The sequence below is a fragment of the Manis pentadactyla genome, chromosome 10, assembly GCF_030020395.1.
Source record: "Manis pentadactyla isolate mManPen7 chromosome 10, mManPen7.hap1, whole genome shotgun sequence".
Classification (NCBI taxonomy): domain Eukaryota; kingdom Metazoa; phylum Chordata; class Mammalia; order Pholidota; family Manidae; genus Manis; species Manis pentadactyla.
Window position 1 is genome coordinate 103,176,478 of NC_080028.1, and position 27,471 is coordinate 103,203,948.

Sequence of the window (27,471 nt, forward strand, 5' to 3'; positions counted from 1 at the left end):
CGAGCCGGGCCGAGCCGGGCCGGGCCGGGCCCAGGAGAGCGCTGGCGATGCGGGAGGCCAGGCAGGGGTCGGCTGGCCCCTGAACCCCGCGCTGGGCCAGCGAGGAAGCCCCGCGGCCGCCGCGCGCCCGAGGCCGGCCCGCAATGGCCGGGGTCAGCTACGCGGCGCCCTGGTGGGTGAACCTCTTGCACCGGCTGCCCCACTTCGACCTGCGCTGGGAGACCACCAGCAGCCAGTTCCGGCCCGAGGACACCGACTACCAGCAGGTGACGCGGGACCCCGGGTCGGGGGTCGGGACCCCGGGTCACGGCCCCCTCCTTACGAAGGCCTAAAGACCCCTCGTCCCCCACCGAGGGTCACGGCCTCAGTCTTTAACTAGGGTCGTGGGCCCTCCGCCCCAAGGGTTGCTGACCCCTCAATTTTTGGGGTCCAAGGACGTCCCCACCTCCCATGGACGTTCACGGGCCCCCTCCTCCTCTTGGGTCACGCTTTCTTCTGGAGGGTCGTGAGGCTCCCCTTCTCCAGAGTCTGAGACCCGCATGCCCCTCCAGGGTCCATGGCCCTCCTGCAGTTTCTAGCCTTCTCCTCTGGTGTCACGAAGGCCCTCCTTTCTGGGGTTATGTGGACCGCCACCCTCCCCTCTGCGGAGCCCCCTGCCAGCTGTCAGCTCCAGTCCAGGCCCCTGTCCATCACCCAGAGCAGTCCAGGGAGCCCCCTACCCCGAGGAACCCAGGGCTCTGAGACCAAGGTGATGCTGAGAGGACTGGGTTCAGCTAGGAGGGGATTCCTCGCTCTCTGTCCCCAGCTGGAGCAGCCTTTTGGTGGGTGAGTGGGCCAGGCAAGTGCCGGCTCTCCCTGGCCAGTAATGACCTCTGCTGGGCAGCCAGGCTGTGGGATGTACACATGGTGCCCTGTGCTCTGTGGTGACACCTGGCCTTCCCAGAGACCCAGCTGCCTGTGGCCCCTGATGGAGGGAGGCCTGCCCACAGGGACACCAAGTGGGCCTCAGTCTGGGAGGCTGGAAAAGGGCTGAGCCTGGGCAGAGGTGGGGGGCGGTGGCAGCCATTTGTTGCCCTCTCCCAGGTGACCAGACTCTCTGTGCAGGACCCGGGGCCTGGGGCCATGCCAAGCCCCAGCGCCACCCCTATCCCTGAACCAGTCATTTAAGTGCAGGGCAGGGGACCAGACAACATTTCCTTCCTGCCTGGGGATCAGAATTTTGGAAGCCCCCTGACCAGGGTGCCTCTCTGGTGGTCATTGCAGAGCCCTGGGGTGGGGTGGAAATGGCTTTGCTTGTCCAGATGGCCTGGGGTCCGGTGTTCGTGGACCATGTCACACCTCGGCTATTCAGAACTGTCCTGTGTGGCTTCCCTTATCCAGAGAAGGAGAACAAGAAGCAGTGAATGAGTGAGGGCACTGTGGGCACCCCAGCCGTGCAGAGGAGCCCGACCCTTAGCCTCAGTGTTCTTCTGGTGCCCACTCCCAAGCCCTGCTGATAGTTCCTGAGCAGATCAGAAAGGGGGTGAGGGATGGGCCCAGGCACGCCCAGAGACAGGAGGATTCTTATAAAACCCAACACCCACATTCTAGAAGTCCAGCGGCAGGGGGCTGCCAGTGTGGGGGCTCTGCAGGAACTTCCCCGTGTGCTGGCCCCATCGCACATGCCCCCAGCCTCTGCAGGCCAGGAGCTGGGCTTTGCTCTAGGAAGTTCTCTGCCACTTATCAGTTCTGAAGCTCCAGGGCAACCAACCGCCAGGGCACCTGGGTGTCTGTGAGTCTCGCAGAACTTCCCTGCTGCTCAGGGCTGCCACCTGCCCTCCAGGGCACCTAGGACACATGGTGGGGAGTGTGCAGGGGCCTATGCTGCAGCCTGGGAGGCTCGGGAGTGGTGGGCAGGCCCAGGCCCCAATAGTGGCCTGGCCTCCCACAGGGCCCTGTACCCTCAGAGGTCCTTGGTCCCTGCCCCAGACCCCTATAAGCACTGCTCCCTCCTCTGCTGTGGGAGGGCTCTGACTCACCCTCCTGCCTTCTCTCCAAGGAGCAGAATTAGCCACTGAATAATTCACAGTGTGGAAACCAGTCTGTCTCTGTTCCCCTGCCGCCTCCGTGCCTGGCTGGGGGCTGTGGAATGAACCAGACCTGGGCATGCGTCCTGCCTCTGTGCTGTGCTTTTGGGCGAGCCCTTGACCTCTCTGAGTCTTTCCTGCCTCATCCTGAAGTCTGTGCTTGCGCACCTTTGCACAGTTCCTGTGTTGATGCAAGGGCCCGGTGCTCCTGCTCCATGTTGGGTGTGCAGCAGACAGAGCTCCTTCCTGGGTGGGCAGGCAATGGGTCGGCGTGGGCTGTGGCCTTGGGCTCCATCCTGCCTCCCCTGATGGAGCATTCCTAGCTGTCCAGGGGCAGTGATCCCATCCCACTGCAGAGGGGGTGTCCAGGAAGCCCCTGACCCTGGGGCCGACTCTGGCTCCTAGTGTCACAGGGGCAAGAGCTCTGTAGCAGGATTCTGGCCCTACCGACTACTCACTATGTGTTTCTGAGCCCGTCTCCTTTTTGACTGTACGGTTTGCTAGTCTGTACAATGGAGGCAATGTTCCCCACCTTCCAGGCTGGTGTGAGAAAGGGCTGGTGATAGATAGCCCCAAACAGTGCCCCCTTGGTGGGTGGCGGACCCCTTGTCCTCCTGACCTAGGGTACTCCTTCATGGCCTGGGAGCCTGTCTGTGTTGGCTCCCAACCTGGACTGCAGGCTGGGCCCAATCCCTGCCTGGTGGGCTGCCCAGGGCAGAGGTGGGGCCTGGCTGGGTCCAGGGCAGTGGGGGTATATGTGGCATGGGAGACTAGCTTTTGTCCTTCTTTGCTATTCCTGCCTCACCGTCTGTTGTTGGGAGCCCTGGTGGAACCCCCTGGAAAACCCTGTGGGCCAGGCCTGTTTGGGGCACTGTTTGGGGCTATCTATCACCAGCCCTTTCTCACACCAGCCTGGAAGGTGGGGAACATTGCCTCCACTGTACAGACTAGCAAACCGTACAGTCAAAAAGGAGACGGGCTCAGAAACACATAGTGAGTAGTCGGTAGGGCCAGAATCCTGCTACAGAGCTCTTGCCCCTGTGACACTAGGAGCCAGAGTCGGCCCCAGGGTCAGGGGCTTCCTGGACACCCCCTCTGCAGGGGGGTTAGGGATTAGGAACCGATGGGGGTGTTCTGAGGGCTCCCAGAGCCCTGACTGGCCCTACACTGGGGGGCTTTGGAACCACTGCAAGAGCAAGAGTGGGATTTCATATCCTAAAGGTTTGCAGTTCCTCTTGGGACTGAAGGTCTCCAGCTCCATATTCCTAAGGCCTTTGTCCTGGAGAGCAGGGGCTGCGGGGCCACGTACCTGTCTCTTGGGGGCCCGTGACATCTGTGGATGGGCAGACCACAGGGAGAGCTGCTGCAGGTTCTGTGGGGGGCTGATGGGGTCTGTGGGTGAGCAGGTGCTTGGAAGGAGGCAGAAGGGCTTGTGTGGTCTGCTGTGGCCCCCCTGGGGCTGGGCCATTGCCAGCAGCCAGCATGCCCGGAGCTCCCCTGCAAGGGACAGCTGAGTGGGTAGGGACTCCCGGTTCACAGAGTGGGTGCAGGCTCAGAGGAGAGAGGGTCTCCCTTGTTGTCATGGCAGCCAAGCTGGCAGGCTGGGTGCAGTGTCCGCTTCATGGCAATGATCAGGCCCATCATGGCCGGTGGTTGCCTCTACCCCAAGTCTACACCCACTGGGGAGCAGGTGTTGGGACCAAGCTCAGCAGGTGCTCCACCTGGCCCTGGAGCCAGGTCTGCATTACCAGGTGCCATTGCTGGGCCCTTCAGTGGCTTCTGGTTGTCAAGGGTCTGAGGGTGTGGTGCCCAGTTCTGTCCCCAACACTGTGCTGCTCTGCTTAGGGGATTTGCGGGGAAGGGACATTAGCTGTCTTGGCCCTGACCAGGGCTCTAGGTCAGGCCCCGAGTGGAGTGCCCTGTGGCTGTGGACCCCAGGCCGCAGCTGCTCTGCCGGAGAGGCTCATGCTGTTCGTAAGAGTTTTCTGGGGAGCCATGCCATGGCCTTGGGGCTGGGCACCATTGCCCCTACAGAAGCAAAGCTGGGCCCCTGGAGCCAGCATCAGTGGGCCAGAAGACATGGGCGGCTCTAGCCCAGCACCCCCTCCCCCAGGACATAGCACCATGTGGTTGCAGAGTTGGGACAGAGGCCCCAATCTGCCAGCAGGTGTTGGCTTAGGGGAGGTGAGCAGGTGTCAGGGCCAGGCCCCGCCCCAACCAGGCAGCTCTGCTGAGTCTTTCCTAGAGAAGAGGAACCGAATCTGCAGCCCAGAGCCTGGGGCATGAATTTGGGAAGTGCCCCACGTGGCCCCCGAGGAATTGGGACATGTTACAAGAGCCAGCCCTGGGCCCTTGTGCTGGGCCAGGACACACACACACGGCCCTCACGAGGCTCTCAGAGGCATGGTCTTGGGATGGATGAGGGCACAGACCCTCAGACAGGCTGTTGAAGCTCAGGGGGCACATGCTGGGCACTGTGTCACCTGTAGCGGGGAGCCGCTCATGTTGCTGGAGGCAGGCCACTTTCCAGAGGATGCCCCCAAGCTAAGTTCCTGAGGAGGGGCCTGTGACTACCCTGGGAGAGACGGGATGGCAGATGCCCTAGAATCGGGTCTGCTGCCTGCCCAGTAGGACTCCTGAGGAGTCCACCACACCGTGGGCTTCTGGGGGGCAGCAGGTACCCTTTGTGCCTTGGGTGGAGCTGTGGTGGAACCTCCAGACAATGCCAGGAGTAGGATGGGGCTGTACTTGGTGCCAGCTGGCTTTTCCAGAGCCAGGGGAAGGCACCTGGGTGTGGAGTGTGTCCCCAGAAGCAGGGCCAGGTAGGTCCATGCAGGGTGGATCCAACTGTGCCAGGACCTGTGTGTGGGCTGGGAGGGGGCTGCACAGGACCCACAAGCCTACGTTTCCACCAACACCAGGGCTTTTTATGTGTCCTGGGGTCAAAGCTCGTGCACACATGTACCACCCTGAGCCCTGGTTGGCGTGCCCACCTCCCACCTTGCTGAAAGGGGCTGGCTGAGGCGTGGGTCCTCCCGGCCGGGGGCCTGGGTTCTAAGGAGTAGCTGTGTGAGGGGCTCTGTCCCATCCCACAGGCACTCAAGGTGGCTGGTCCTGCCCTGTGTTGGCTGCGGGTAGGCTGAGCAGCCCAAAGCCTGGGTGGCCTCTTAAGCCTCTGTGGGGTACCAGCCACGTGCTGCCCTCCTGGCTCTGCCCGCTCTGGCTCTGTGCTCTCTGGGCTGGGTTCCTGACCACTGGCACTCTGAGGCTCCCTTGTAGAGTCCAGCCCTGGCTGAATCTGGGCTTGGGCTGTACCCCTGAGCCGCATCTCCCTGGGAAAGGGCAGCCCGGTGGCTCCTAACTGCATCTGAGGCCTGTGTCCCAGGCCCCTGGGATGACCAGTGCAGATGAGCCTGGGGAAGAACAGAGGAGTTGCCGGGACATCACGCTGGGGTTGGGGTGGGGGGCTGTGAGAACGCCAGGACTCTGGCAGACAGGAGGGCGGGCCCCCAGGCCTGGAGGGCAGCAGGGCGGGTGCTGGGCCTGGAGGTGACCGGCCAGAGCTTCTCTTGGGGCCTCTAGCCCCATGTCGCCAGGCCCTGTCCAGGGGATTCTGGGTGAGCTTTGTGTGTGCCTGTGAGGATGTGAGGGCACAGCTGGTACATGTCCATGTGCAGCCCAGTGGCCTGGACCTTGGACCTCGGGGTGGGAAGACTTGGACAGCGTTGGGCCCCTCTCAGGCTCCTGCTCTGCTGCCCGCCGTCTGTGCTTTTACTTCATGCACGGCCACGAACTCACCGTCATGGAATTCGTGAAACCCAAGCCTGGCTCAGTGGAAAATCTGTTTTTAATTTCTGGTCGGCATCTGGGAGCTGCAGCCAAGTGTGTTAGAGGGGTGGGGGGCTGTGGGCTGCACAGCCAGCATGGCTTCCAGCTCAGCTCTGCGGCCCAGGCCGTCAGCACCCACTCAGCCTGGCCCAGGAGGTGAGAGGAGCCTTTTCCACCGCCCCTCCCCCTCCCCCTCAGCTCCTGGACACCCCACCTGGTCTCTTTCTCTGGAGAAAGGCTCTTGGCCATCTGGGCTGGGTGGGGCACACCCCAGAGGCAGTGGAGGGGCCTGCTGCTCCCCATCCTGCCCTGGCCCTATCCACCAGACCCTCATTCTGCTGCCCAGAGCTGTGGGCTCAGGCCTGGCCCTGCCTGTTCTTAGCTCAGTGGCCCCTTAGGATGCAGGTGTGCAGCCTGGACCTTGTCCCAGACCTTTGGTCACACCTGCCCCTCTGTGCATACTCACCCTGCCTCATGATGCCTTGCTGGCGCCTCCTGACCCTGAGATGGCAGTTTAGAGGGCCCCCCTGATGCTTCTGCAACCCCTCGGTCCTCTGCTGGCTCCCAGCCCCTGAGCTTCCAGGCCTGAACTGCTGGGGTCTTGTTTGTCATGCCCATGGCTCCTGTGCCAGGACTGGTGCTGAGGACGCCACACTGACGTTCCTTGATTTCAGGGCCAGCCCTGGGCCGAGGGCGCTGGTGTGGCGGCTCAGGCTTCCACACTCCCGCGAGACACCGCAGTGCAGGGCAGCGTGGGACTTACGCGGAACTTGGACTCACCTTTTGTTTGGAGCCTCATCCTTTACGCCTTGTCTGAGCTGCCTTTGGGGAAGGGCTGGCACAGGGAACCGAGCTGGGGGGACTGCTGGCTGAGGCCTTCTCTGGGGGCTCAGCTTGTGGGTCTTGCTTGTCCCTGTCATGCCACAGGCAGCCATAAGACCCCCAGACTGTAGTCACAGCAGCCTGGGCTAGGGTCCCAGCTCTACCTCCCCAGCTTGTGTGACTTAGAGGAAGTCCCCTGGCCTCTGGGAGTCTACCAGAGTCACCTCTGGACTGCTGGTCCCCAAGTCTTCCCTGCCCCGTGAGCCCCAGTGCCTGGGTGCTTGGGACAGCCCACAGGGAGGCACCCCACTGTGGCTAGGGTTGGGCTCAGGGGGCAGCCAAGGACCCACACTTCACATCAGAGCCCTTGTGAGGGGCTCCCAGTGGTGCGGGTCTGTCACTCTGGTGTAAGGTCCTCGTGTGGCATGCTTCCACTTGGGCCTTCACATGGGGCTGCCAGGAGCTGCAAGGACCCCCAGCTGAAGCTGCCTATGCAGGCAGCCCATGGCTGTGTGTCCCGGGGTTGTGGTGATCTGAGCTGGCACCAAGCCTGGCTGTGTGCATGGGTGGGGTGCAATGCCCGTGTGCTGACAGGCAGTGTCCAGGCCAGGTCGTGGGGGTGGAGCAGGCAGGAGTGGGTCCATGTTAGGGCATGGAAGGGCAGGCTCAGGGCCTCAAGTGTGCCTATGGATGGAGCTGAGCCTCTTGCTACCAAGCTTTTGGTAAAAGCTGGTGGCTCACTGTGAGCCTTCCCTTCACAGGGCTGGCTCGGGGCCCCTGTGTACCCTGGGGCTGAGCCAGGGATCCCTTGACCCTATGGGACCACCCACCTGCACAGGGAGCTGCCTGTCACACGGAGGACAGTCTCTGCCCTGGGGCCTCTCCTGTCTGCTGTGTCCCGGCCCGTGGCTGGGGCTTGTTAGGTCCTCCAACAGGCCTCAGACCTGGGCCTGGGCCCGAACTGGGATGGGGTAGGCATTTAGACCCTCAGCTCTGGCTCATAGGGTGTTTCCAAAGTGGGTGGGGGCTTTAGGGGGCCTTAGGGCCTGAGGGAGAGTCTGGGGGAAAGGGTAGGGGCCTCGCTGGGGAACAGACTGTGCAGGGGCTGCAGGGGCTTTGAGAAGGGTGGCCCAGGACTGAGAACAAGCAGCAGGGCTGGAAGGGGTGGTGCACCTGTGTCCACGCCATCCTCCCTGCGCGCTCCCTCACAGAGCCCAGCGCTCTCCTAGTGTCTCAGGTGGCTGGCCGGCAGGCAGGACGTGGGCCTCAGCTTCTCGCCTCGCCTCGCCTGACCGAGTGCTGGCATCACTTCCTTCACAGATGGAAGATTCCATTTGGTCAGAGCCCAGATGCTGAGCAGACATTTCCCATTCTCTTTCTGAATGGGCCGGAGGAAGCCAAGGGGCCGCCAGCCTGGAGAGGGGAGGCGGGGCCGTCACGGGAATGCCAGCGGAAGGCTGTTCTCTCAGAGTCTGGCCTTGGAGACAGGGGCAGAGGTCACTCTGGGCGTCTGCGGGCCCCTGGCAGGAGGAAGCGCCTGTGCTGGGCACCCTGCTGCCTGGCTCTGGCACCCGGACAACGATGGGCCCTGTGTGTTCACAGCAGCAGCTGGGCCCACCCCCTATTCCTGGAGTGCTCCTGTGCAAACCAGAGGTGTGCCGTCACCTTCCCATGGGGTTTGGGGAGGCTATCCTGCTACAAGCCCGCAGCCTGCCTTCTGGGGCTGCACTGGGGCCCCCACGAGCTGCCAGTGCGGTTGATAGTTGAGGCTGGCCCCATCCAGGGGGAAAAACATTCTGACAGAGAGAAAGCTGTCTCAGCCTCTAGGAGCTTGGGATGGGGAGCAGGGAGGCCCCACATTTCTGAGGAACCGGTGTGTGCCAGGCCACAGAGCCAGAGGGGGCACCACCCCTGCTAAATTGCTGAGCTTAGGGGGGTCCCTCTAGCACCCCACTGGGTGTGGTATGGCCATCAGACCCGGCATGGATGGTGGAAGTCGGGTCCCTGTCCTCATGGTCTGGAGGGGCTTCCTGGAGCTGGGCAGACAGACCAGGAAGGGAGGGATGCCTGGCTCCCCGTGGGCAGGGCTCTGGGGATGACCCGGGACACCTGGGCCCCCAGGGAAGCCTCTGGAAGTGACCTTCCTCCCTTGGTGCCCCTCTGTCGGCCCCAGGACCTGGCCCCTCCAACGCCTGGACAGTGGTCCTACCTTTGCTCAGAACCCCGAATCTGCCCTGCAAAGCAGGGGTGACCAGCAGCGGCAGCTTCCCCAAGGGCAGGTGGCCAGCTGGCTGCCTCCCCACCCCCAGCCTCTGGAAGTGCTTGACACCCAAGTTCTTGGGGACCACCCTCCTCCAGCTCATGACCTCGGGGTCTTCAGCCGGGGGCCTGCTGTGCCACTACTGCTGGGAACTCACAGGGCAATGGCTTGCTGTGTGTTCATGCAAACGTGCATGTGAATATGTGTGGGGTGATTGTGTGTGAACATATTGGTGTAGATATGTGCATGTGAATGTGGACATTCATGGGCATGTGTGACCATGCATGGGCATATGAACGTGTGTGTGGGCATGTTTGTGGGGTGAATGTATGAACATGCGTGTGTGTGTATTCAATTGTGAATTCGGGCAGGTGTGGGCATGATGTGCACATGCCCCTGCTGTCTGAGAGGCCTGGGCTCCCTCCTCTCGAGCAGCCAAGGTGCCTGCTCCCTGCACCCAGCACACCAGACTGCATGGTGACAGCTGGCCCTGGAAGCACCCATTGGGTACTGACCATTCCTGGGGGATCACCACGGAGGTGCCTTCACTTGTGGGATCCACACAGTGGCCCTGTTAGGAGAGGGCTATTACTGTCTCCGTTTCATACGTGGGGAAACTGAGGTAGGGGTCAAAGTAGCTGACTTGAGGTCACATTCTAGAACTAGGCAGAACAGCATTTGAACCTCAGCACTGGCTCTCCGAGAGCTGTGCTGCCCCTCTCAGGCCTGAGTTTGGGGTATGGCTGTCAGGGATGGGCAGGAGATGCCCCCCCACCCCCACCCCGCTCCTGTCGCTGAGCCTCTGTCCAGTAGCAGGCAATTCTCAGCCTCTTGGTGGCAAGGCGGGAGTGTCACTCCCCTCCATCTCAGCTGCTGGGGGGCTAGGCACCAGCAGGGACTTTGTGACAGCGCATAAACCCAGAGGGCCCCAAATTTGGCCCTTCTGCCATGGGACAGCCCTAGAGGGGCTGGGAAATGCTTGCCTGGGACCCAGAGAAGAGGAAGCAGGCACAGGGCGACAGAGCCTGACCAGAGACCACACAGCTCACATGCAGAGCTGGGCTCCGAGCAGGGGCCTCCCACGCTCAGCTGAAAGGAGTTACTACCAGGTCTCTGGTTTGTGTTGTAATTGTAAAAGCAGTGTGCATTCATGGGCCAAGTACAGCAAACCCGCAAAAACAAACTAAACAGCTGTGTCAAAGCCCTAGAAGGCAACCCCAGGAAGGCAGGAGCCGCTCACACCCGCCTGCGCAGTGCCCAGGGCCGGGGCAGTGCCTTCGGGAGTGCTGCCTATGGCTGGCTCACCACTCAGCACCCCCAGGCCTCGACTCTGAGTGTCCTTCTGACCTGGTTGAGGCCCTGCCTTCCCAGCGAGGCGCCCCCACAGGCCTCACCACGTGCGCCTTCCTCCAGCCCAGCAGCTCTGAGGGCTGGAAGAAGCGTCTCTTGGGTGCCTGGCTCCTGACAAGCTTCCCAAATGAGCGGCCAGCCCCGCCGTGCCGGGCCCACCTCGGCCAGGTGCTGGGTTCTTGCCTGACCCCATGTGCTTATCTCGCCCAGTTGTCCCATCTGGCAAATGGGAGTGGGTGGTCCTGGTGCCACTGAGGCAGTGCCCCAAGCCTGCGACCTCTTTGCTGAGCCCTGATGACTGAGCGCTGGGCTTGCTCACCGCCAGACTGAGCTCTGCCTGTGCCAGGCTGGGTGGGCTCAGGGACCCACGTGGGATCCCACCTGCCCTGTGCCCCTGACCCCTGGCTTCCTCACCCCGGGAAGGATTTCCTCAAGAGGATGTATGTAGATGTCCTTGCTAAAGTACCAGCCCCGAGCCAGCTGTGTTTTGGACTTGGGGGTGAGAAGGGTGGGAGATGGGGGTCCTTCAGGAGAAGAGGTGGGGTGGGAGTGCAGGCTTTTCCAGTCAGGGGCACCAGCAGGCCTGTCAGACCGCAGAGGGGGCCTCCAGAGGGCTGCCAACACGAGAGAGATGGGGAAGATGGGGCTGGTGGACATGGCCCAAAGAACCTCAGGGGCCAGGGCCAGCAGGACTTTGAAAGGGGGCTTCTGGTGGAGGCTTCTAAGTGGGAAGTGGGGGTGTCCTGATCGCTGGTTTGGGGGAAGGGCTCTCGGAAAGGAGCTACAGGCAGGTGGAGTAGAGGCAGTGGCGCGCCTGGTATGGAAGTGCTGACATCCTCTGCCTTGCGAGCAGGGAATAGCGGGGCCCATGGCCCCTCTGGTCAGTGGGCAGACTGTGCATGTGAGGGCAGGCCCTGGGAGCTCTGGCACCCGAGGTTTACTGACAGCCTGTGCTGGCGGTGTGGGGGATGCCACTACAAGGCCCCTTAAGGTGAACACCCCCGCCGTGACTGTTCAGTCGGTGCCTCCCTGAGCAGGTGCAAGGTGGGAGAGCCCTGCCTTGCTGTGGGGCTGGGCTGGAGGCATTTGGGGCCAGCAGCTCCTGTGGGGTGGAGGGTGTTGCCATCCTCCCTCTGCTGCCTGGCAACTGTCCCCTGGGAAATGGCCCAGGGCTGCCATCCAGCAGTTCCCGTGGCTGAGCCTCTCCTCCCTAGGGGGCCACAGGGGGCAGGTGGGCCTGGGGTGTTCCACCTGATGGCTCCCTGGCTCAGGCCCAGGGACAGCCACGCTGCTGGGTGTTCAGACGTGTGTGCAGGCCCCCCTGCTCTGGATGTCTCTGCAGTGCTGTCTGTAGGCAACAGCAGCTGAGGGGTGCCCAGTGGTCACAGCTCAACTCCAGTGGCCCCCAAGGGTGGGTGCCTCCGAGTGGCAGGCCTTCTGTGTGGTACTGGCCTGTTTTCCGCCATGAGGTACACGTGGGCAGGTCCAGCCTGCAGCCGTTTGCCCCCACTCCCACCCCAACAAGGGGCATGTGCGGGTCTTGCCAGAGGGACTGTGACGTGGCACGTGGGTGCTTCATCCACTTCTCCTCTGGTGCCAGTTTCTTTATCAGTGAACTGGAGTGAGGCACCAGGCCAGGCAAACTACCCAGGGCTGAGCCACAGCGGGTGTCACTGTGGGTCAAGTCAGCTGCTTCCCATGGGTGACACCAGCCTCAGCGACGGAGGGTGTGGGGTGGAGGTGTTTCTTCCTCCCAGGGGCCTGCTGAGACGGGGTTGGAGAGTTCTGGGCCCTTCAGGCTGCCCGGGGCCCAGGCTGGCAAACACAGCCAGGTCCAGACCATTCTTGGTGCTGGGGATGCAGCAGGTGGGGCCTCCTCCTGAAGGGCGTTGAGCCCTACAGCAGACATGGCCTCTATTTAGCCTCTGCCCACCTTACCTGAGGAGGCTGCATCATTTCCTTTTCACAAAAGAAAACAGGCCCAGGGAGATGGAAAAACTTCCCTGGCCATATGGCCAGTCAGCAGCCATGCTGGCCCTGCCCAGGGGCCTGGCCACCCCGACCCAGCGCCGCCTCCCCATGCAGTTGGGGTTCCCTGTTCAAACATAGTCGGCCTTGGTCTCTGGGTCCCAGGCAGTGACAGGCTCCCATGGGGAGGGGCGCGGACTGGGAGGGGCTAGGAGAGAGGACACTGTGGTCTTGCCCACCGGGCCCTCTCAGTGGGGTTGAGTCTTGGGGTCTATTGCAGGTTCAGGACGTGAGTCTGGGGTCCCAGGTCTGGGTGACCACAGGAACATCTCTCAGGTGTAGGGGGCCGCGGCACCCGGGGCCGGGCACGTGGAGGGGCGGGTTTAGCGGGAGTGTGTGCCTGGCCCCGCGGCCGGGACGCGGGGTCGGCTTTGCCGGTCCCGGCGTCAGGTGCAGGCGCGGAGCTGCGGCGGGGGTCCGCACCTGCAGCGCCGCCTGCCGACCGTCCGTAGGCGCTGCTGCTGCTGGGGGCCGCCGCGCTGGCCTGCCTCGCCTTGGATCTCCTCTTCCTGCTTTTTTACTCCTTTTGGCTGTGCTGCCGGCGGCGCAAGAGCGAGGAGCACCTGGACGCCGACTGCTGCTGCACCGCTTGGTGCGTCATCATCGCCACCCTGGTCTGCAGGTGAGCGCGGGGGCGGGGCCTAGGCGGGGTCTCGCAGGCGGGGGCGGGGCCTGGCCTTACGCGCCGCGTCCTGTCGCAGCGCCGGCATCGCCGTGGGCTTCTACGGCAACGGGGAAACCAGCGACGGCATCCATCGGGCCACCTACTCGCTGCGCCACGCCAACCGCACTGTGGCTGGGGTCCAGGACCGCGTGAGTGCTGCCCGAGGGAGGGGCGCCTCCTGCCCTCCGACCTGCTTGTGCGCGCGCTCCTGGGGGGGGCGGGGGAGCGCGCTTACGGCTGGCCCCGCGCAGGTATGGGACACGGCCGCCGCCCTGAACCGCACGGCGGACCCCAACCTGCAGAGCCTGGAACGGCAGCTGGCGACGCGGCCCGAGCTCCTGCGAGCGGTGCAGCGGCTGCAGGACCTACTCGAGGCGCTGCTAGGCTACACCTCTGCCATCCCGTTTTGGAGAAACCCGGACGTATCACTGGAGGCTTTGGCAGAGCAGGTCGATCTCTACGACTGGTACAGGTGCGGCCCGGTCCTCTTTCCTGCCAATGGGCCCCCATTACAAGCACCAATGCCAATCCCCGTATTCCAAAGCCGCCTGCGGATGCCCCTCAGGGCTCCGAGGGGTCCAGATGCCTGCCCGCCCCAACACCCGCTTCTCCCGCTCCCATGTCCCCTGTGCTGGGCCCACACCTGCAATGTGCCCGCAGGTGGCTGGGCTACTTAGGGCTGTTGCTGCTCGACGTGGCTGTTTGTCTGCTGGTGCTGGTCGGCCTCATCCGCAGCTCCAAGGGTGTCCTGGTGGGGTGAGTCTGTGGGCCCCAGCAGAGGGCAGAGGCTGGGCTCCCGAGTCAGACCGGCTTCCCTCTCCCCCACTTGGGGTCCAGCCACAGAGTCTGCCTGCCGCAGGGCCTCCCACAGTGGGGGAAAGGGAAGACCCTGAAGCACTCTGGTGAAAGCAGAGAACTGTGGCCTGCTGAGGAGAGGGCCCAGGAACCCACCTGGCCTTCCCACAAGCTGAGATGTGCCCACCCTGTCCCCACTCTCAGCCCCACTCTAACCCACTCCAGGTGGGAGGGAAGTGTATTTGTATTGGGCTCTCTGGGGCTCTGACTGCCCCCTGCAGATCCCCAGATCGTCCTGGGATCTGGTCCTGTGGTCTGCAGCCTGGCAGGTGGCATGGCTGTCACCCTTGGCTTGGGGTTGCTGAGTGGCTTTCTTTTCTCCAAGGGTCTGCCTGCTGGGGGTCCTGGCCCTGGTCATCAGCTGGAGTGCTCTGGGCTTGGAGCTGGCTGTGTCTGTGGTGAGTGGTGGAGGGGAAGGGTGATCCTGTCTGCTGGGCCAACGGGTGGGGAAGCCACACTGTCCCCTTCCATCCTCCCTCGGACACTGAGGTCCTGAGAGGGGTGGGGACTTGTCAGCAGGTACATGGCAGGTCAGTGTCCCCACATTCTTACTGTGCCTTCTGGGGTCTCAAACAGATCCTGGGAGGTAGGCTTTTCCCTAAGAGCTGAGGGATGGGGGGCTAGCTTAGTCACCCCTTTTTCTTTGCCCACACCCACCCTAGGGCTCCAGTGACTTCTGTGTGGACCCCGATACCTATGTGACCAGGATGGTGGAGGAGCATTCGGTGCTGAGTGGGGGTGAGTCTGCAGCCATGGCCAGGCTAGGGAGACCCAGTGAGCCAGGCCCAGGCATTCTTGCTCTTGTGGGGTCTCAGTCTGGGGGAAGCAGGACCCACCCAGATCAGGAAGCAAGTGAGTGAACATCATCGCTTTCCAAGAGTGGGCGGCTCTAAGAATGAGGATAGGCTCTGTGTAAGGCCAGTAACAGTAGGGGTAGGAGCAGGCTACAGGAGTAGGGGGATAGGGAGAGCCAGTCCACGTGGCCTGCCAAAGAGGTGGCATTAAAATTGAGCCAGAGAAGCCTATGCATCTTGTGCAAAGGCCCTGAGGCAGAGACAAACTTGATGTGTGTAGGAGGCAGAAAATAGGCCAGTTGGGAGAGGAGAGGGTGGCCCAGCAGGGCCAGGTCAGGGGCAGGAATTTGGGCTTTATTCTAGGGAGGGTGAGAAGGATAGGAGACATGGCCCGTGGCTGAGTTTCCTTTTCAGAGATTCTTTGGACTGCTGGAGCGATGAGGTAGGTCAGGAGGGAGGCAGGGAGGCATTCCTGCAGGCAGGAGACAGGTGCCTTGAGCCACAAGAGTGAGAAGTGGGCAGGCGGAGCCAGTGGGCTTCCCTGAATGTAGACATGGGGACAGAATCTCTGAGGGCTCCAGTCCCTGTGTGAGCAGCTGTCTTGGGAGCTGTGGACTGAGTTGGGGGAGGAGGTCTGGAGTTGGGGCTAGGTGTGTGATGCATGTTGGGCATTCGGGGGGCAGGTGGAGGTGGGCCTCTGGGGTCTGGGGTGCAATGTGCAGTCAGAGCTGGGGGGGTGCTAAGCTCGTTGGCTTCCCCTGATTGCAGTGCTGTGTGTTCCGTGAGAGAAAAATAGGCGGGCTGTCCCTGCAGTGCGGGGAAGACTGTCTGTCTCCCTTGGGAGGGTGCCTGCTCTGCTATCCATGCCACCATCCCTGCCTCGGTGCCATCGGCCTGGCCTCTCCCGGTCCTCGCTGCGTGGGATTCCTGGGTCCTGGCACACACAAGCAGCCCCAGCCTCACATGTATGAGGCCGTAGGCCACCCCAAGCCCCACAAAGCCTGTGCGCAGGCTCCACATACCAGGGCTGAAGTGAAGCGGGTGCCTTCTTATGTTCCCAGCACGAGCCTGAGGGGACCCCAGAGCTCTGGGGCTGAGTGCACATGAGGCTGCCCTGGCTGCGGCCAGCCCTGCCCTCAAGCTCTCGCTCCCAGTCCCTGTCCTGAGAAGTGGAGGTGCTTCCCATCCAAAGCCAGTGTTTCTGTCCAAGGGGTGGGGGCGGGCAGGCAGGCAGGGTCCAGGGCTCCTCCCTGGGCTCCAGTCAGGCCAGGGCCTCCTAGGGTTTTCAGAATCAGAATTGTGAGTCCCATGGACACTGAATTCACACGTGTTTCAATGGGGACAGAACAAGCAGGCCACCTACTTCCTGGGCCCTCCAGGCTGAGAACCGTGGGCTGTGCCCTCCTCTTTGGGGTGACATTCTGGCTTAGGAACTGTTGTTCTGCTCAAGTGGCCCATAAGCAAATGTTTCCCCAGGGGTCCTCTGACTCCCTGCCCATCCCTGTTGCCCTGTCTGCTGCTCCAGAGGGAAGGGACACACGAGGATCCCCCACAAGAGGACTGTGCATGCTGTGGGGACCCTGCTTGGAGCAGAGGGGTCTGGGCCTGGCCCTGGGCTCCCTAGAGACCACCTCCCTTTCACACATGCTCTCCCACACACACAGCCACGTACAAATGCACAGACACAAACACACGTGCAGTGTACATGAGCACACACCTACATATAGTGCATGCACAGACATGCAGAAATGCACGTGAGGACATGTACACCCAGCAGACACATACATGCAGATACACACATCCACACATACATGCAGATACACACATCCACGCACACACACCCAGACAGCTGGGGTCACTTAGCTGCCCTGACCTCTCTCCACAGACATCCTGCGGTATTACCTGGCCTGCTCGGCTCGTGCCTCCAATCCCTTCCAGCAGGTGAGCTTCCAGGCTGCTCCCGCCCTGGGAGGCCAGGGCAGGGCGTGAAAGAGACCAAGCAGGCCCAGATATCCACTGCCCATCAGATCGGGACCTGGGAGCTGTCAGACATCAACTTGGTGTCATTGACTTCCCCTGGGGTCACCGCCCTGATGCCCTCAGAGCAGCCTTCAGGGGTGGCCTGCTTAATGCCACCAAATCTGTGGGATTCCTTTCTTTTCTTGGGTTGTCCTGGGCCATCCCTGCTGGGCCAAGCTGATTGTCCAGCCGGCACAAGGCGCCCAAGGATACCTCACTGAGGGAGGGGTCCTGTGCCCACTCTGGAATAATAGGACAGGCCATCATGGTGGGATTTGAAGGGAAACCTTCCAGCCTACGGCCCGTCATGCCTCACAATCGCACAGCCCCCCGGGATCCTAAAGCTCACCTGCCCGCTGTCCAGACGTCGTACTCAGTGATCTGTGTTCTCTTTGGGTGGGTGCGCAGCCTGTGGGGGCCCCAGCGAGGGGTGTCCCCTTTGCCCTGCTGCAGTCCGGCTTCTCTGGGAACTTTGGTGGCCATGGGCTGGGTCCCTCAGGCCGGCAGAAGCTGGGGCACCAGAGCTCACCTGCCTCATGGGTGGGTATGGGAGGGAGAAGTGGGCTGCCTGGCCCTGCTGGAATCAGCCGGCCTCTCTGTGGAGCAGAAGCTGTCGGGCAGCCACAAGGCGCTGGTGGAGATGCAGGATGCTGTGACCGAGCTCCTGAAGACTGTCCCCCGGGAGTACCCAGCCACCAAGGTGAGAGCGGGGTGCAGACCAGAGGCCGGGTGGGCCCCATGCAGTGCATGCCCCTCTGCTCATCATGGCGTCCTCCCTCCTGCTCTTCCACGGGAAGCTGCCCTGTCTCCCCTCCACACTCCCTTCATTGCCCTAGGGATTTTAAGAACAATTTTGTTCTTTATTTTAAAAACAATGCAAACTCTTCATATTTAAAAACTGAGGAGATGGATCAGATGCAGGGCGGAAGGTCCACCTGTCCGGAGCCTCAGAGCAGGGGCACCTAGAGCATCCAGGAATCGCAGGTGCTCTAGTGTTGCCCAAGGTGCTCTGGGGTCTGAGCGCTCTCACGGCACATGGCTGTCGCTGCTCTTGGGAGGTGCTGGCCAGCTGGCAGGCTCCACAGGGCTCCCAGCTGTGAGCAGCCAGCCCTTCGCTAATAAACGCTTCCCAAAACTTACATTAAAAAAAAAAAAGCAGCTTATTAAAACTCCTTCCTCTTACTCCTGCTGCAGTCAGGGCACCTCCTGGCTTTGTGTGGGGCAAGTAAGTATGTTAGTTGCTGGGGCCGCTGTAACAGAGACCACGCTGGGCATCTTAGGCCAGCTGGTCCTCTCCCGGTCTGGAGGTGGAAGTCTAGGTGTGGGAAGGGCTGGTGTCCCCCAGGCCTCTCCACTGGCCTTGCAGACGCCATCTCCCTGTGTCCTCCCCAGGTCGTTCCTGTGTGTATGTCTTGATCTTTCACAGGGACAGCAGTCAGAACAGGGCCCACCACAATGACCTCACGTGACCTTAATTACCTCTTTAAGGGCCCTTTTTCAAATACAGTTGAGCCTTGAACAGTGCAGGGATTAGGAGCACCAACACTGAAGATCCACATAAAATTTTTGACTCCCCCAAACATAACTACTGTTACTATTGCCTACTTACCTAGCCTCTTGTTGACTTGTGGCCTCCCCAGGAAGGTAGTCAATTTACGTTTGTGTGTTACATAGATTATGTGCTGTATTCTTACAATAAAGGTAAGCTAGAGGAAAGAGTGTTTTTTCAAATTGTAGCAAGTCTCCAAAAAGTTTTTTGATATGTATTTATTGAAAAAATGCACATATAAGGGGACCCTGCAGTTCAAACCCATATTGGTCAAGATCAGCTATATATACAATCACGTTCTGAGGTGCTGAGAGTTAGGAGTGCACCATATGGATTTGGGGGACATAGTTCAGCCTGTAGCAATAAGTTAGCATATCCTGAAATCCATTTCAAGCTTGCAGAGGGTCCTTAGAAAATGTAACAGGCAGTGTTGTGTCTGATGGCCGTTCTGAGGGAGCACCATGTCACGTGGAGAAGATGGGGAAAGAGGTGTCCATGTACACACACACACACACACACACACACACACACACACAGGCTCTGCAGGGTCAGGCTCACTCTACAGTGTTTTAGATAATGTTTTGTCTTAAAATATCGTGAAAATGTTCCCTTGTCTTTAATTGTTCCTTAAAATAAGATTCTTAGAAGAAGCAGGCCCATGTCAGGAACCAGGTGGGTGTTTGCTGCCCCTCCTGTTAAAGGGTCTACACAGCGGTGGCTTCCTTGGGCAGGTGGTGGCTCCCACTCTCCCTGCCACCCTTGCATCCTCAGTCTAAAAGCTCTGCGTCCTTAGGGCCTGTGCCAAGACTGTGGGGCTAAGGGTGTTCGTGATGGCAGCATATGGGGTAGACAGGGCCCTGAGGTGCTCCCAGGGTACGTGTATACTGACCTTGTGTGGGGTGTGCCCCCAGGAGCCCCTGCTCCGTGTCCAGGAGGTGCTGAACGGCACAGAGGTGAACCTGCAGCATCTCACTGCCCTGGTGGACTGCCGGAGCCTGCATTTGGTGAGGATGGGCCTCCTGGCGCCAGGCCGTGCACCTGCGGGTGGCAAACGGCTGGGGGCAGGGCATCGTGGTCGCTCAGGAAGGGGGGTCATCAGTGGATGGTGGATCCTCAGCCCAGCCTCAAGTCGGGTTGCCAGGCCACTGTGGGCTGGACCAAGGCCCCCCATGCTCTCTCACCGTGCCTCCCCATCTCTCCCGGCCTCAGGACTACGTGCAGGCCCTGACGGGCTTCTGCTATGATGGTGTCGAGGGCCTCATCTACCTGGCCCTCTTCTCTTTCGTCACAGCGCTCATGTTCAGCTCCATCGTCTGCAGTGTCCCACACACCTGGCCACAGAAGAGGTAGGGGCTCAGGGCTTGCCCCAGGCCACATAGCATGCAGGATGTTTTAGGGACAGGCCTTCTGGACATCCGTGTCCTTGTCCCTAGAGACGGGGACACATGCCTGCTCACCTCCTAACACCCTCTAAGCCTCTAGTGACCATGAGGTGGCAGGGCCGAGATGAGCATCTTCATTGTGTGGATGGAAACCTGGGCTGAGAAGCTCCCAGCCCAGGTGATGGGCAAGTCCACAGCAGGCAGGGAGAACCAGGGTCTCATTTCTCTGACTGCCAGCCCGTGGCCTGTGCCCTCCTGCGCCTCTGACCGGCTGGCCTTGGAATGGAGAGCTGGCTGGCTGGCTGTGGGCTCAGGGTTCGGTAGGGACGGTGCTGAGTGGGCCTCCATGGCCTGCTCAGTGGGTGGCCAGGATGGCATCTCTCCTGAGGCTGTTACGTCCTTATTTTCGCAGTGGGGTCCTAGTGGCTCCAGGGAGACCCTCAGTCTCCTGGTCAGTACAGGTTGACTGGTGTATGGCCCCCTTCCCTTGCCTGGGCCCCTGCAGACCCACCAACTCCCCTCCCACTTGGGCTGCAGCTATGTCGTGGTGGCCCAGCTTGGGTGGCACAGAGCCCAGCTCAGGTCTCTTCTGTCTAGATATTCTGCTGTATTTTCTGTGGTGGTGGTGATGGTGGTGATGGTGGTGATAATACTGGTCTCACCGATAATGACAGAGACGATGGTGATGAGGGCAGTGGTGACGGTGGTGGTGATCATGGTGGGGGCTGGTCGTGGTGATACTGGTGGTGACTGTGAAGTTGACACCTAAGCAGGAGTGGCTAAGAGCACAGCCCGGGAGCCACATGGCCTAGATTTAGATCCTGGCTCTACCATTGCTTGTTGAGTGACCATAGACAGGTCCCATAACCACTCTGGGCCTCAGTTTCCCTAAATGTAAAGTGGGGTTGTAAGAATACATGCCTCTGGGGATCAGACACCGCAAGAACCACTATGTGGGAGCACTCGGCCCACTGCCCCACTGCCCCACTGCCCTCACTGTGAGGACACCCTCTGCCCGAGGTGATCCAGCCCGTGGGGAGTTGGGACGAGAGCCCAGGCCCGGCCAACCTGCGCCATCGCTGCCAGGCAGCCCAGCCCTAAATCCTGGGGACCGGACTGGGTTGATGAGTCCTGAATGTGCTGAAGGCCTGACCCGCAGCCCCCTTGCCTCGCCCTGCAGCGGCCTGAGCGGAGTGGGGGATGGCAGGCCGGGGGGGGGGTGCTGGGGACAGATGGGCCTGTGGGGGCCCTGCAGAGCCAAATGCGGGTGCCTCCACTTCCAGGCCCCAGCCCTCTGTGCTCCCCAGGAGGGACCCTGCCCCTTCTGCCAGGCAGATGGCGTCCCTGTGTGCAGGCTGAGGGACAAACGTGTGGCACCCCCGTCTCACCGAGGACAGAGCCAGGGCGCTTGCCCATGGTTCTGTAGTGTGTGTTTGGGGGGCCAGGACTGCGAGGTGTGTCTGCACTGGAGCCCCGCCCTCTGGGGGTCGTGAGCCTGAGCCAGTGTCCCTCCCTGCAGGGGCCCCGATGAGGACGGGGAGGAGGAGGCCGCCCCAGGGCCACGGCAGGCCCACGACGGCCTCTACCGGGTCCACATGCCCAGCCTGTACAGCTGCGGCAGCAGCTACGGCAGTGAGACCAGCATCCCAGCCGCGGCCCACACCGTCAGCAACGCCCCGGTCACCGAGTACATGTGAGCTGGGCCGCGAGCCGAGCCCCGGGCCGCGCGTGTGGGGCGCGGCCGCTGCTTGGGGGGGCAGGTCCAGCCTTGGCGGAGGGCTGGAGCAGGGGCAGGTGGGCCACGTCAGGAGGGGGCCGCCAGACTGGAGACCACGCCAGGGCTGGGCCTCAGGGGCTGTGGTGGCTCTGCCCAGGGTCAGCCTGGCAAGCCTGGATTGACACCACGGAGGCCACTTGGTCAGATGGAGGGCCTGTGTGTACTGCCCACTGCAGGGCGGCGTGCGGCTGGGTTGGGGGGCTCTGACTGGGCTGAGGTCACCGTGCCAGGTTCACAGGACCCCTTGCTAGTGGGCAGCATACAGGGTGGTGACCCCCACTGAGGTCGGGATGGAAGGGTACTGTGCAGAAGGGGGTGGGCACGGGGTCTGCCTGGACCCAGCACAGGGCACGCGTGGTGAGCGCACACCCACGGTCCCTCTCTCCTTGCACCACAGGAGCCAGAACGCCAATTTCCAGAATCCCCGCTGTGAGAACACCCCCCTCATTGGGCGCGAGTCCCCGCCGCCCTCAGTAAGTCTCTGGGCGGGAGGGCGAGGGGCCCCAAGGCCTGGGTGGGCACACCACAGCCCAGGGGCTCTCAGGTAGGCATCCCGCCTGTGTAGACGGACTGGCCAGAAAGCACCTGGGGTCCAGGGTGGGTGGCTGGGGCCAGCCTGGTTCTCGGCCCTGACTTCTCTCCTCCCGCCCCAGCCCGCCCCCCTCCTTCCTTGACTTCCTCAGCTCACCTTGCAGATGTCAGGCCCTGGCTCTTCCAGCTGTGCCTGGTGTTCCCTCTGGCCTCATGGATGAGACACGGAAAAAGAGGAGACAGGGTAGTTTGGTGCCAAAGAAAGGGAGCTTGCAGAGAGTAAACCTGGTCGGCTTCCTGGGGGTGGTGGGCTGCCAAAGAGAGGGCCAGAGAGGCCGAATGCCACCATACTTTAGAAATAGCCACACATGTGGTGGCCCCATTGTGCCCTGCAGCACGCAGCTGGCCTGGGTGCCCCAGACCTGGACCAGGGGCAGGGTGGGCTCCCAGCCATCCCGTTGTGCTCCAGCAGCCCTGGTCGGCACTGCTCTGGGCTACGCCTGCACCCTGGCGTTGAGGCCACCCTTTTTCTCTCTTTCCTGCACCCCCTCCTCCCCGGGCCCTCCTAGCGCTATCTGGCTGCCCGGGACTCTGGCAGTCTCGCAGGCTGGCAGTTTAAGCCCATGGACAGTGCCCGAACGTTGTGGTGACTGCCCTCAGAGTGACAGGTACTGACCCACCCCAGGTCCCTTGCCTGCCCCTCCTGCCCACCTGCACCCCATGCCCTCTGCTCGCTCCTCCCCTTCCCAGTGCTGGCCTGGGCCCATCTGACATGCTGTAGGTCTGTCTCAGCTCAGTGCCCATTGGGTCAGCTCTGGACTGCTGCCCTCATGCCAGGGGCAGTGACCCTCCTCCCCATGCCTGACCAAGCTGCAGGTGGCCCCAGCCCCTCTTAGCACCTCCCAGCAAGGAGATGGGGTATGCAGATGCCTGGGTGTGTCTGGGCCTGATACCCAGGCTCAGGGACCGGGTGAGCTAGGGCCCTGGGGTGTGGCCGGCAGGCCCACCTGAGGTGCTGCCCTGCATGCCCAGAGGTGCGCACAGGCACATGCAGGCCATGTGCAAGCTGCTCCTGACGGTCCATGCACAGCACTCTGTGGACCTGCTTGGACTCCTCAGGGCTGCGGGCTACTGCCCACCATCCCCACCCCAGCTGCACGGCCATGGAAAGATGGCTACCTGGCACTTGCTGCCTCTCCTGGTCTCGCCGCCCCTCCTGGCATGCCTTCACAGCTGCCTGCTGGGTGCTTGTAACCTTCCCAAGCAGGAGCTCCAGGGGGATCTCAGGGACCAGGGGACACTGTCCCTCCTGATTTGGGGGCTGAGGAGTGGGGGCTCAGGTTGCTGGAGCCCCCCAGGGTCAGTGGGGTCAGTATGTGGCTCTGGAGTCAGTCTGCCAGACTCCATACCACTGGCCACCCTTGGCACATGCCTCTGTTCCTACCCCCACTCCATGGGTATGTGGCCTCTGCACACTGTCTGGCCATAGCACGTGCCATCCGTAGGTGTGTTTATTGTGAGCACACACCCACACACATGCCTTAAGTAAGACCCTAATGCTTCAGGTTAGATGAGGGTGGCCAAGATATGCAGGCTGTCCCCTCCCCCAGCTGCCTCTGCCCTGCATCCATGACCTGGAGAAGCCGAGTCTGGCTCCCCACCCTGAGCGGGCAGCAGTGCCCCCAACCTGAGGGACTGCTGCCGCCCAGGCTCTCCTTCCCTCGGCTCCTGGGAAGAGCAGCTGTGGGGGCTCCTCCTGCTGTGGCCTAGGTCTGGGCCCTTGCGCACTCTCTGACACTTCCTTGAACATAGCTTGACCCCAGTTTTGCATGATGCCCTCCTCCCAGCCCCTCAGCTGGGGTCCCACGGGGGAGGTCTCCCCACAGCCCTCAGCCCAGCCCTGCAGGCAGCCTGTGTGTGGCCTCAGGTCCTGCTTGGCGAGTGGGTGTGGTTGGGGGTGTCCAAGCTCTGGCCTGTGGGGTGTGGCACTGAGTGCTCGTGTCATCATGCGGAGAGGAGGCTGAGCCCCACCTGCGCTTGGGGGGCAGCCAGGGCTGGGGAGTTGGGCCCTGGGCCGGCTGGCTGCAGCTGAACCCCTCCTCAGGGCTCTGTCAGTGGTCCCACTGCCTCCTGCCCCAAGGGTGCTTCTGGCTCACCGCACCGAGGCCTGTGCTGGGCTGTGTCCAAGGCCCTGCTGACCGCCTCCCCTGTCTCCTTCCAGTACACCTCCAGCATGAGAGCCAAATACCTCGCCACGAGCCAGCCTCGCCCCAACTCCAGCGGCAGCGGCCACTAGGCCCCCATGGCCTGCCATCTGCTCCACGTGCCAATCCCCCTGCTCCTCCTGCGCCACACTGCCGCTTACATCCACGGCCGCCCGCCGGACCCTCTGCACGTTCGCCAAGCCCGCTGCAGGCACCTCTGCGGCCACTTGCCCCTCCTGTCCCCCCTCTTCCTGCAGGGCTATGGAGATACCCGGCATGAGCCCTAGGCCGGGGAGACTCAGGGGCCCGGGCCCACGCCCTCTCCTGGGGTCACCTGCCTGAACACACAGGAGCACCCTTGGCACCACCCTCGCCTCTCTGCCTCCCAAGGATTTGGGTGTGCAGAGCCCTTCTCTGGGCCAGACTCGACGGTGCTGTGTCCCTGGCACTTCCTCCAGCAGCTGGCCCTCCCCTATGGTCTGTCTCCTTTCCCCGCAGCGAGATGCTTTTCCTGCACCCTCCAGGCTTCTGTGCCTCCCTTCTAAGTTCACAGGCAGCCTGCGCCCCCTCTGCCGGGCATCTGGAGGGACATCTGTGTGCCCTCCTGTTCCTCTCCCGCGGGGACACGCCCATGGCACCTCCACGCTCCTCTCTGCAGCGTCGTCGACCTGACCGCAGGCCTCTCCCACCAGGTGCCAAAAGCTTAGGGAGGCCCCGCTTTCTCTGCCTCCTGCCCTGCACTGCTCTCCCTTCAGCACCCCGCTGCCTATGGCTCCTGGCCCTCCATGGCCAGGACAGCAGGTACCACGCCAAGCCAGGCTGCTCACCCAGTGCTGGCTGCCTTCTTGGTGCCAAATCCCACCCACCCCGCCCCGACTTGGCAGCTTTGTTCGGTTCATTTGCACTAACCACGTTTGTCATCTCTAGAGCAGGTGGACTGCAGGCCAAGCGCTGCTCACTCCTCCATCCCCTGTCCATGCAGGACAGGCAATGTCCCAGAGCCCAGCCTCGGGGATCCAAGCTGGCTGTGAATGTGCCCTTGGCCCCTGCCATCCTTCTTGGGACTAACCACTAACCTCATCCCAGCCTCCAAGGGTGCCCCCGACTGACCCTGAGCCAGCTGGAGGTCCCCAAGTGCAGGCTGGAGATGAGGCCCAGCAAGTCAGCTGGGAGGCAGGCTGGCCTCGCCGTTTCTTCCTGGGGTGCTGTTGGGGCGGGGCTGTAGACACACAGGCAGCCTGAGGGCCTGGAGACCCCTCGCTGGGCAGGTGCTGCCCCAGGAGGACTCGTCCTCGGGAACTATGTCCCTTGAGCTGTAGGACCAAGGTCCCTATGGCCCCCGTCTCCCTAACCTGTGAAGTGGGAACAGGGCTTCCCTAAGGTGCTTTTGGCTTTAGTGTACAATGTTTGCTGTGTTTCTGCTGTGGAGCCACCTCCAGGGCAGAATGGGGAGCCCCCTGCCAGTCTCAGCCCTGGCCCAGCCAGCCTGGAACAGAGACGGTACAGGGGCTCTGGCCCGTGTAGCAGACCTGGGGCAGCAGAGGGCTGTGCAGCAGCTGCGTGCGAGGGCCCAGGTCCAGGTCTCATGGCAAGCGGTGGGCTCTTCCTACCTGAGCAGAGGGGCTGCGGGGGGGGGCCGCCATCCATTCCTTCGTCATCATCAGCCTTTCTTTGTGCTGGTGTCTGGGACCAATGGGTAAGTTGGGGTGGGGGACAGGCTACATCTGCCCTGGTCCTGTAGCAGCCTCTGCCAGGGGAGGGGAGGGCAGTGTGTGGGCAGAGGAGGGCCTGGGGCCTGAGCCTTGCATCTCAACCCCTGGGCATAGCCAAACCTCACCGCAAGGCACTGTGTTCCCCTGGCCCCCTGGCTGCTGCTCTGGGCCCCCACAGCAGGCCTGCCCACCCTTTCCTCAGGCTTCACCTCTGGCCCCAGGTCAGGAAGGAGGCCCAGCAGCCCTGTCCAGTGGGCACGCTGCCACCACTCAGAAGCACAAAAGGCTTCCTGCAGCCCCAGTGAGGCTGCCCGCAATGTGAATGTACATAGCATGAGAGGCAGGTGGTGCTGGGTGGGCCGTGGCCCTGTGTGGGCTCGGGAGTCTCGCCATGTGTCTTGCGCCTATGTGCTCGTCCCGTGTGGCTTCCCCCAGTCCCTCTGCTCATCAAGTCTAAATACAGGGAAAGGGGAAAAGTCAGAAGGGTTCAAACCCAAGCCTCAGCCCTTGAGGGGGGAGTGCCGGTCCTGCTGTTAGTTTTCTTTCTCTACGTTTTCGGGGACCCTTTCTGAAGCACTCCCATTGCAGTGATCTCCCCATACCCACTCCCCTCCCTGCACAAGTGGACGTTGCTCCCCTCAGGCATTTGGTGGGGGGTCCTTAACCACGTGGGGACAGGAAGCCTGAGGGGGTGGAAAGTAGGGTCTCCAGGCCATGAGGCCCACAGGGTCCAGCCAGCTCCGAGGCCTCTGATAGGCTGGGCCAGCAGGAGGTGGGGTCCAGAGGGGGAGACTGGCTGAGGGGCTCCCTGTGCAGGTGTCCACTCCTGGGCTGCCTTGCCATGCCCATCTGCCCCATCTCACTATGCAATTCCAGCCCCAGCACCCCTCCCTGCCCAGGACCCCTGCCAGCCTGAAGAAGAGTGGGTGACAGCCCAGGTCCCAACTCGGGGATGGGTGGGGACCAGGGTCTTTTGTGGGGGACTTTTTGTTTAAACATAATGATTCTGTGCTGTACGACTTTGTATTTGTTATATATATATATATATCGGTATAATTTCGTTCAGACTCCAGCCCTCCCTGTTCCCCTCCTGGCCTTGCGCCCACCCCACCCCCCAGTGTGACCTAGCATCCAGAAGGAACACGGGGACCTGAGGCCTGCACCACTCAGCATCTTCCTCCACCCTCCGTAGGGCCATGGCTGTACGTGCTGTCGCTGTGGTTTTTTTTTTTAACTGGGGTTGGGGTTTGATTTTTATTTCTTTGGGGGCTTTATTTTTCTTGGCAAATACTAAGAAATCTCGTCAGTGTAATTTCTGTGGTTTCTATTCAGCTTGGATTTTGTGTTTTAAAATAAACAAGTTTTAAAAAACAGGCCTCTTCCTGAATTTTGGTTCCTGCCTGCCAGTGGGCAGGGCGCGTGTGCGGGGAGCCAGGGAGCCATTTAAGCTCGGGGCCGAGTCCAGTGGGAGCGCGCCTCGGGTCTGCACAGCGGGCAGCTGGGGCAGGGTTTGGGGCAGCGGCCAGAGGTCTTGAAGTAAAAGCCTCCCTCTGAGGTCACACAAGTGCTGGAGGGGCCCGAGGGGATGGGGTGGTACCTCTTGTAAAGGTGTCAGGCCTGGCCTAGAGCC

At 61.9% G+C, this 27,471-nt stretch overlaps 1 protein-coding gene across 2 annotated transcripts; it reads left to right on the top strand.

Annotated features, from left to right (window-relative positions):
- On the top strand, window positions 1–27,214 carry TTYH3 (tweety family member 3). 2 transcript variants are annotated; one of them, XM_036932934.2, is made up of 15 exons: window positions 1–266; window positions 12,807–12,976; window positions 13,056–13,167; window positions 13,270–13,490; window positions 13,679–13,774; window positions 14,199–14,271; window positions 14,536–14,611; window positions 16,553–16,608; window positions 17,294–17,386; window positions 19,147–19,239; window positions 19,445–19,581; window positions 21,137–21,310; window positions 21,792–21,867; window positions 22,495–22,593; window positions 24,147–24,273. In XM_036932934.2, exons 1-14 carry the CDS (start codon window positions 144–146, stop codon window positions 22,573–22,575), a joined length of 1,581 nt encoding a protein of 526 aa, XP_036788829.2. In that variant the 5' UTR covers window positions 1–143; the 3' UTR covers window positions 22,576–22,593; window positions 24,147–24,273. The 2 variants fall into 2 exon arrangements, with proteins under 2 accessions (XP_036788829.2, XP_036788830.2); XM_036932935.2 differs by lacking the exon at window positions 22,495–22,593 and having other exon boundaries at window positions 24,147–27,214.
- The last annotated feature ends 257 nt before the right edge of the window (window positions 27,215–27,471 follow it).

What these genes read in the sequence shown, in the direction of transcription:
- TTYH3 (XM_036932934.2), top strand. Translation starts at nt 144, where the DNA reads ATGGCCGGGGTCAGCTACGCGGCGCCCTGGTGGGTGAACCTCTTGCAC. An exon ending in TGGCTGGGGTCCAGGACCGC is followed by an intron (nt 13,168 to 13,269) that starts GTGAGTGCTGCC and finishes GGCCCCGCGCAG; the next exon opens with GTATGGGACACGGCCGCCGC. An exon ending in GCATTCGGTGCTGAGTGGGG is followed by an intron (nt 14,612 to 16,552) that starts GTGAGTCTGCAG and finishes CTCTCTCCACAG; the next exon opens with ACATCCTGCGGTATTACCTG.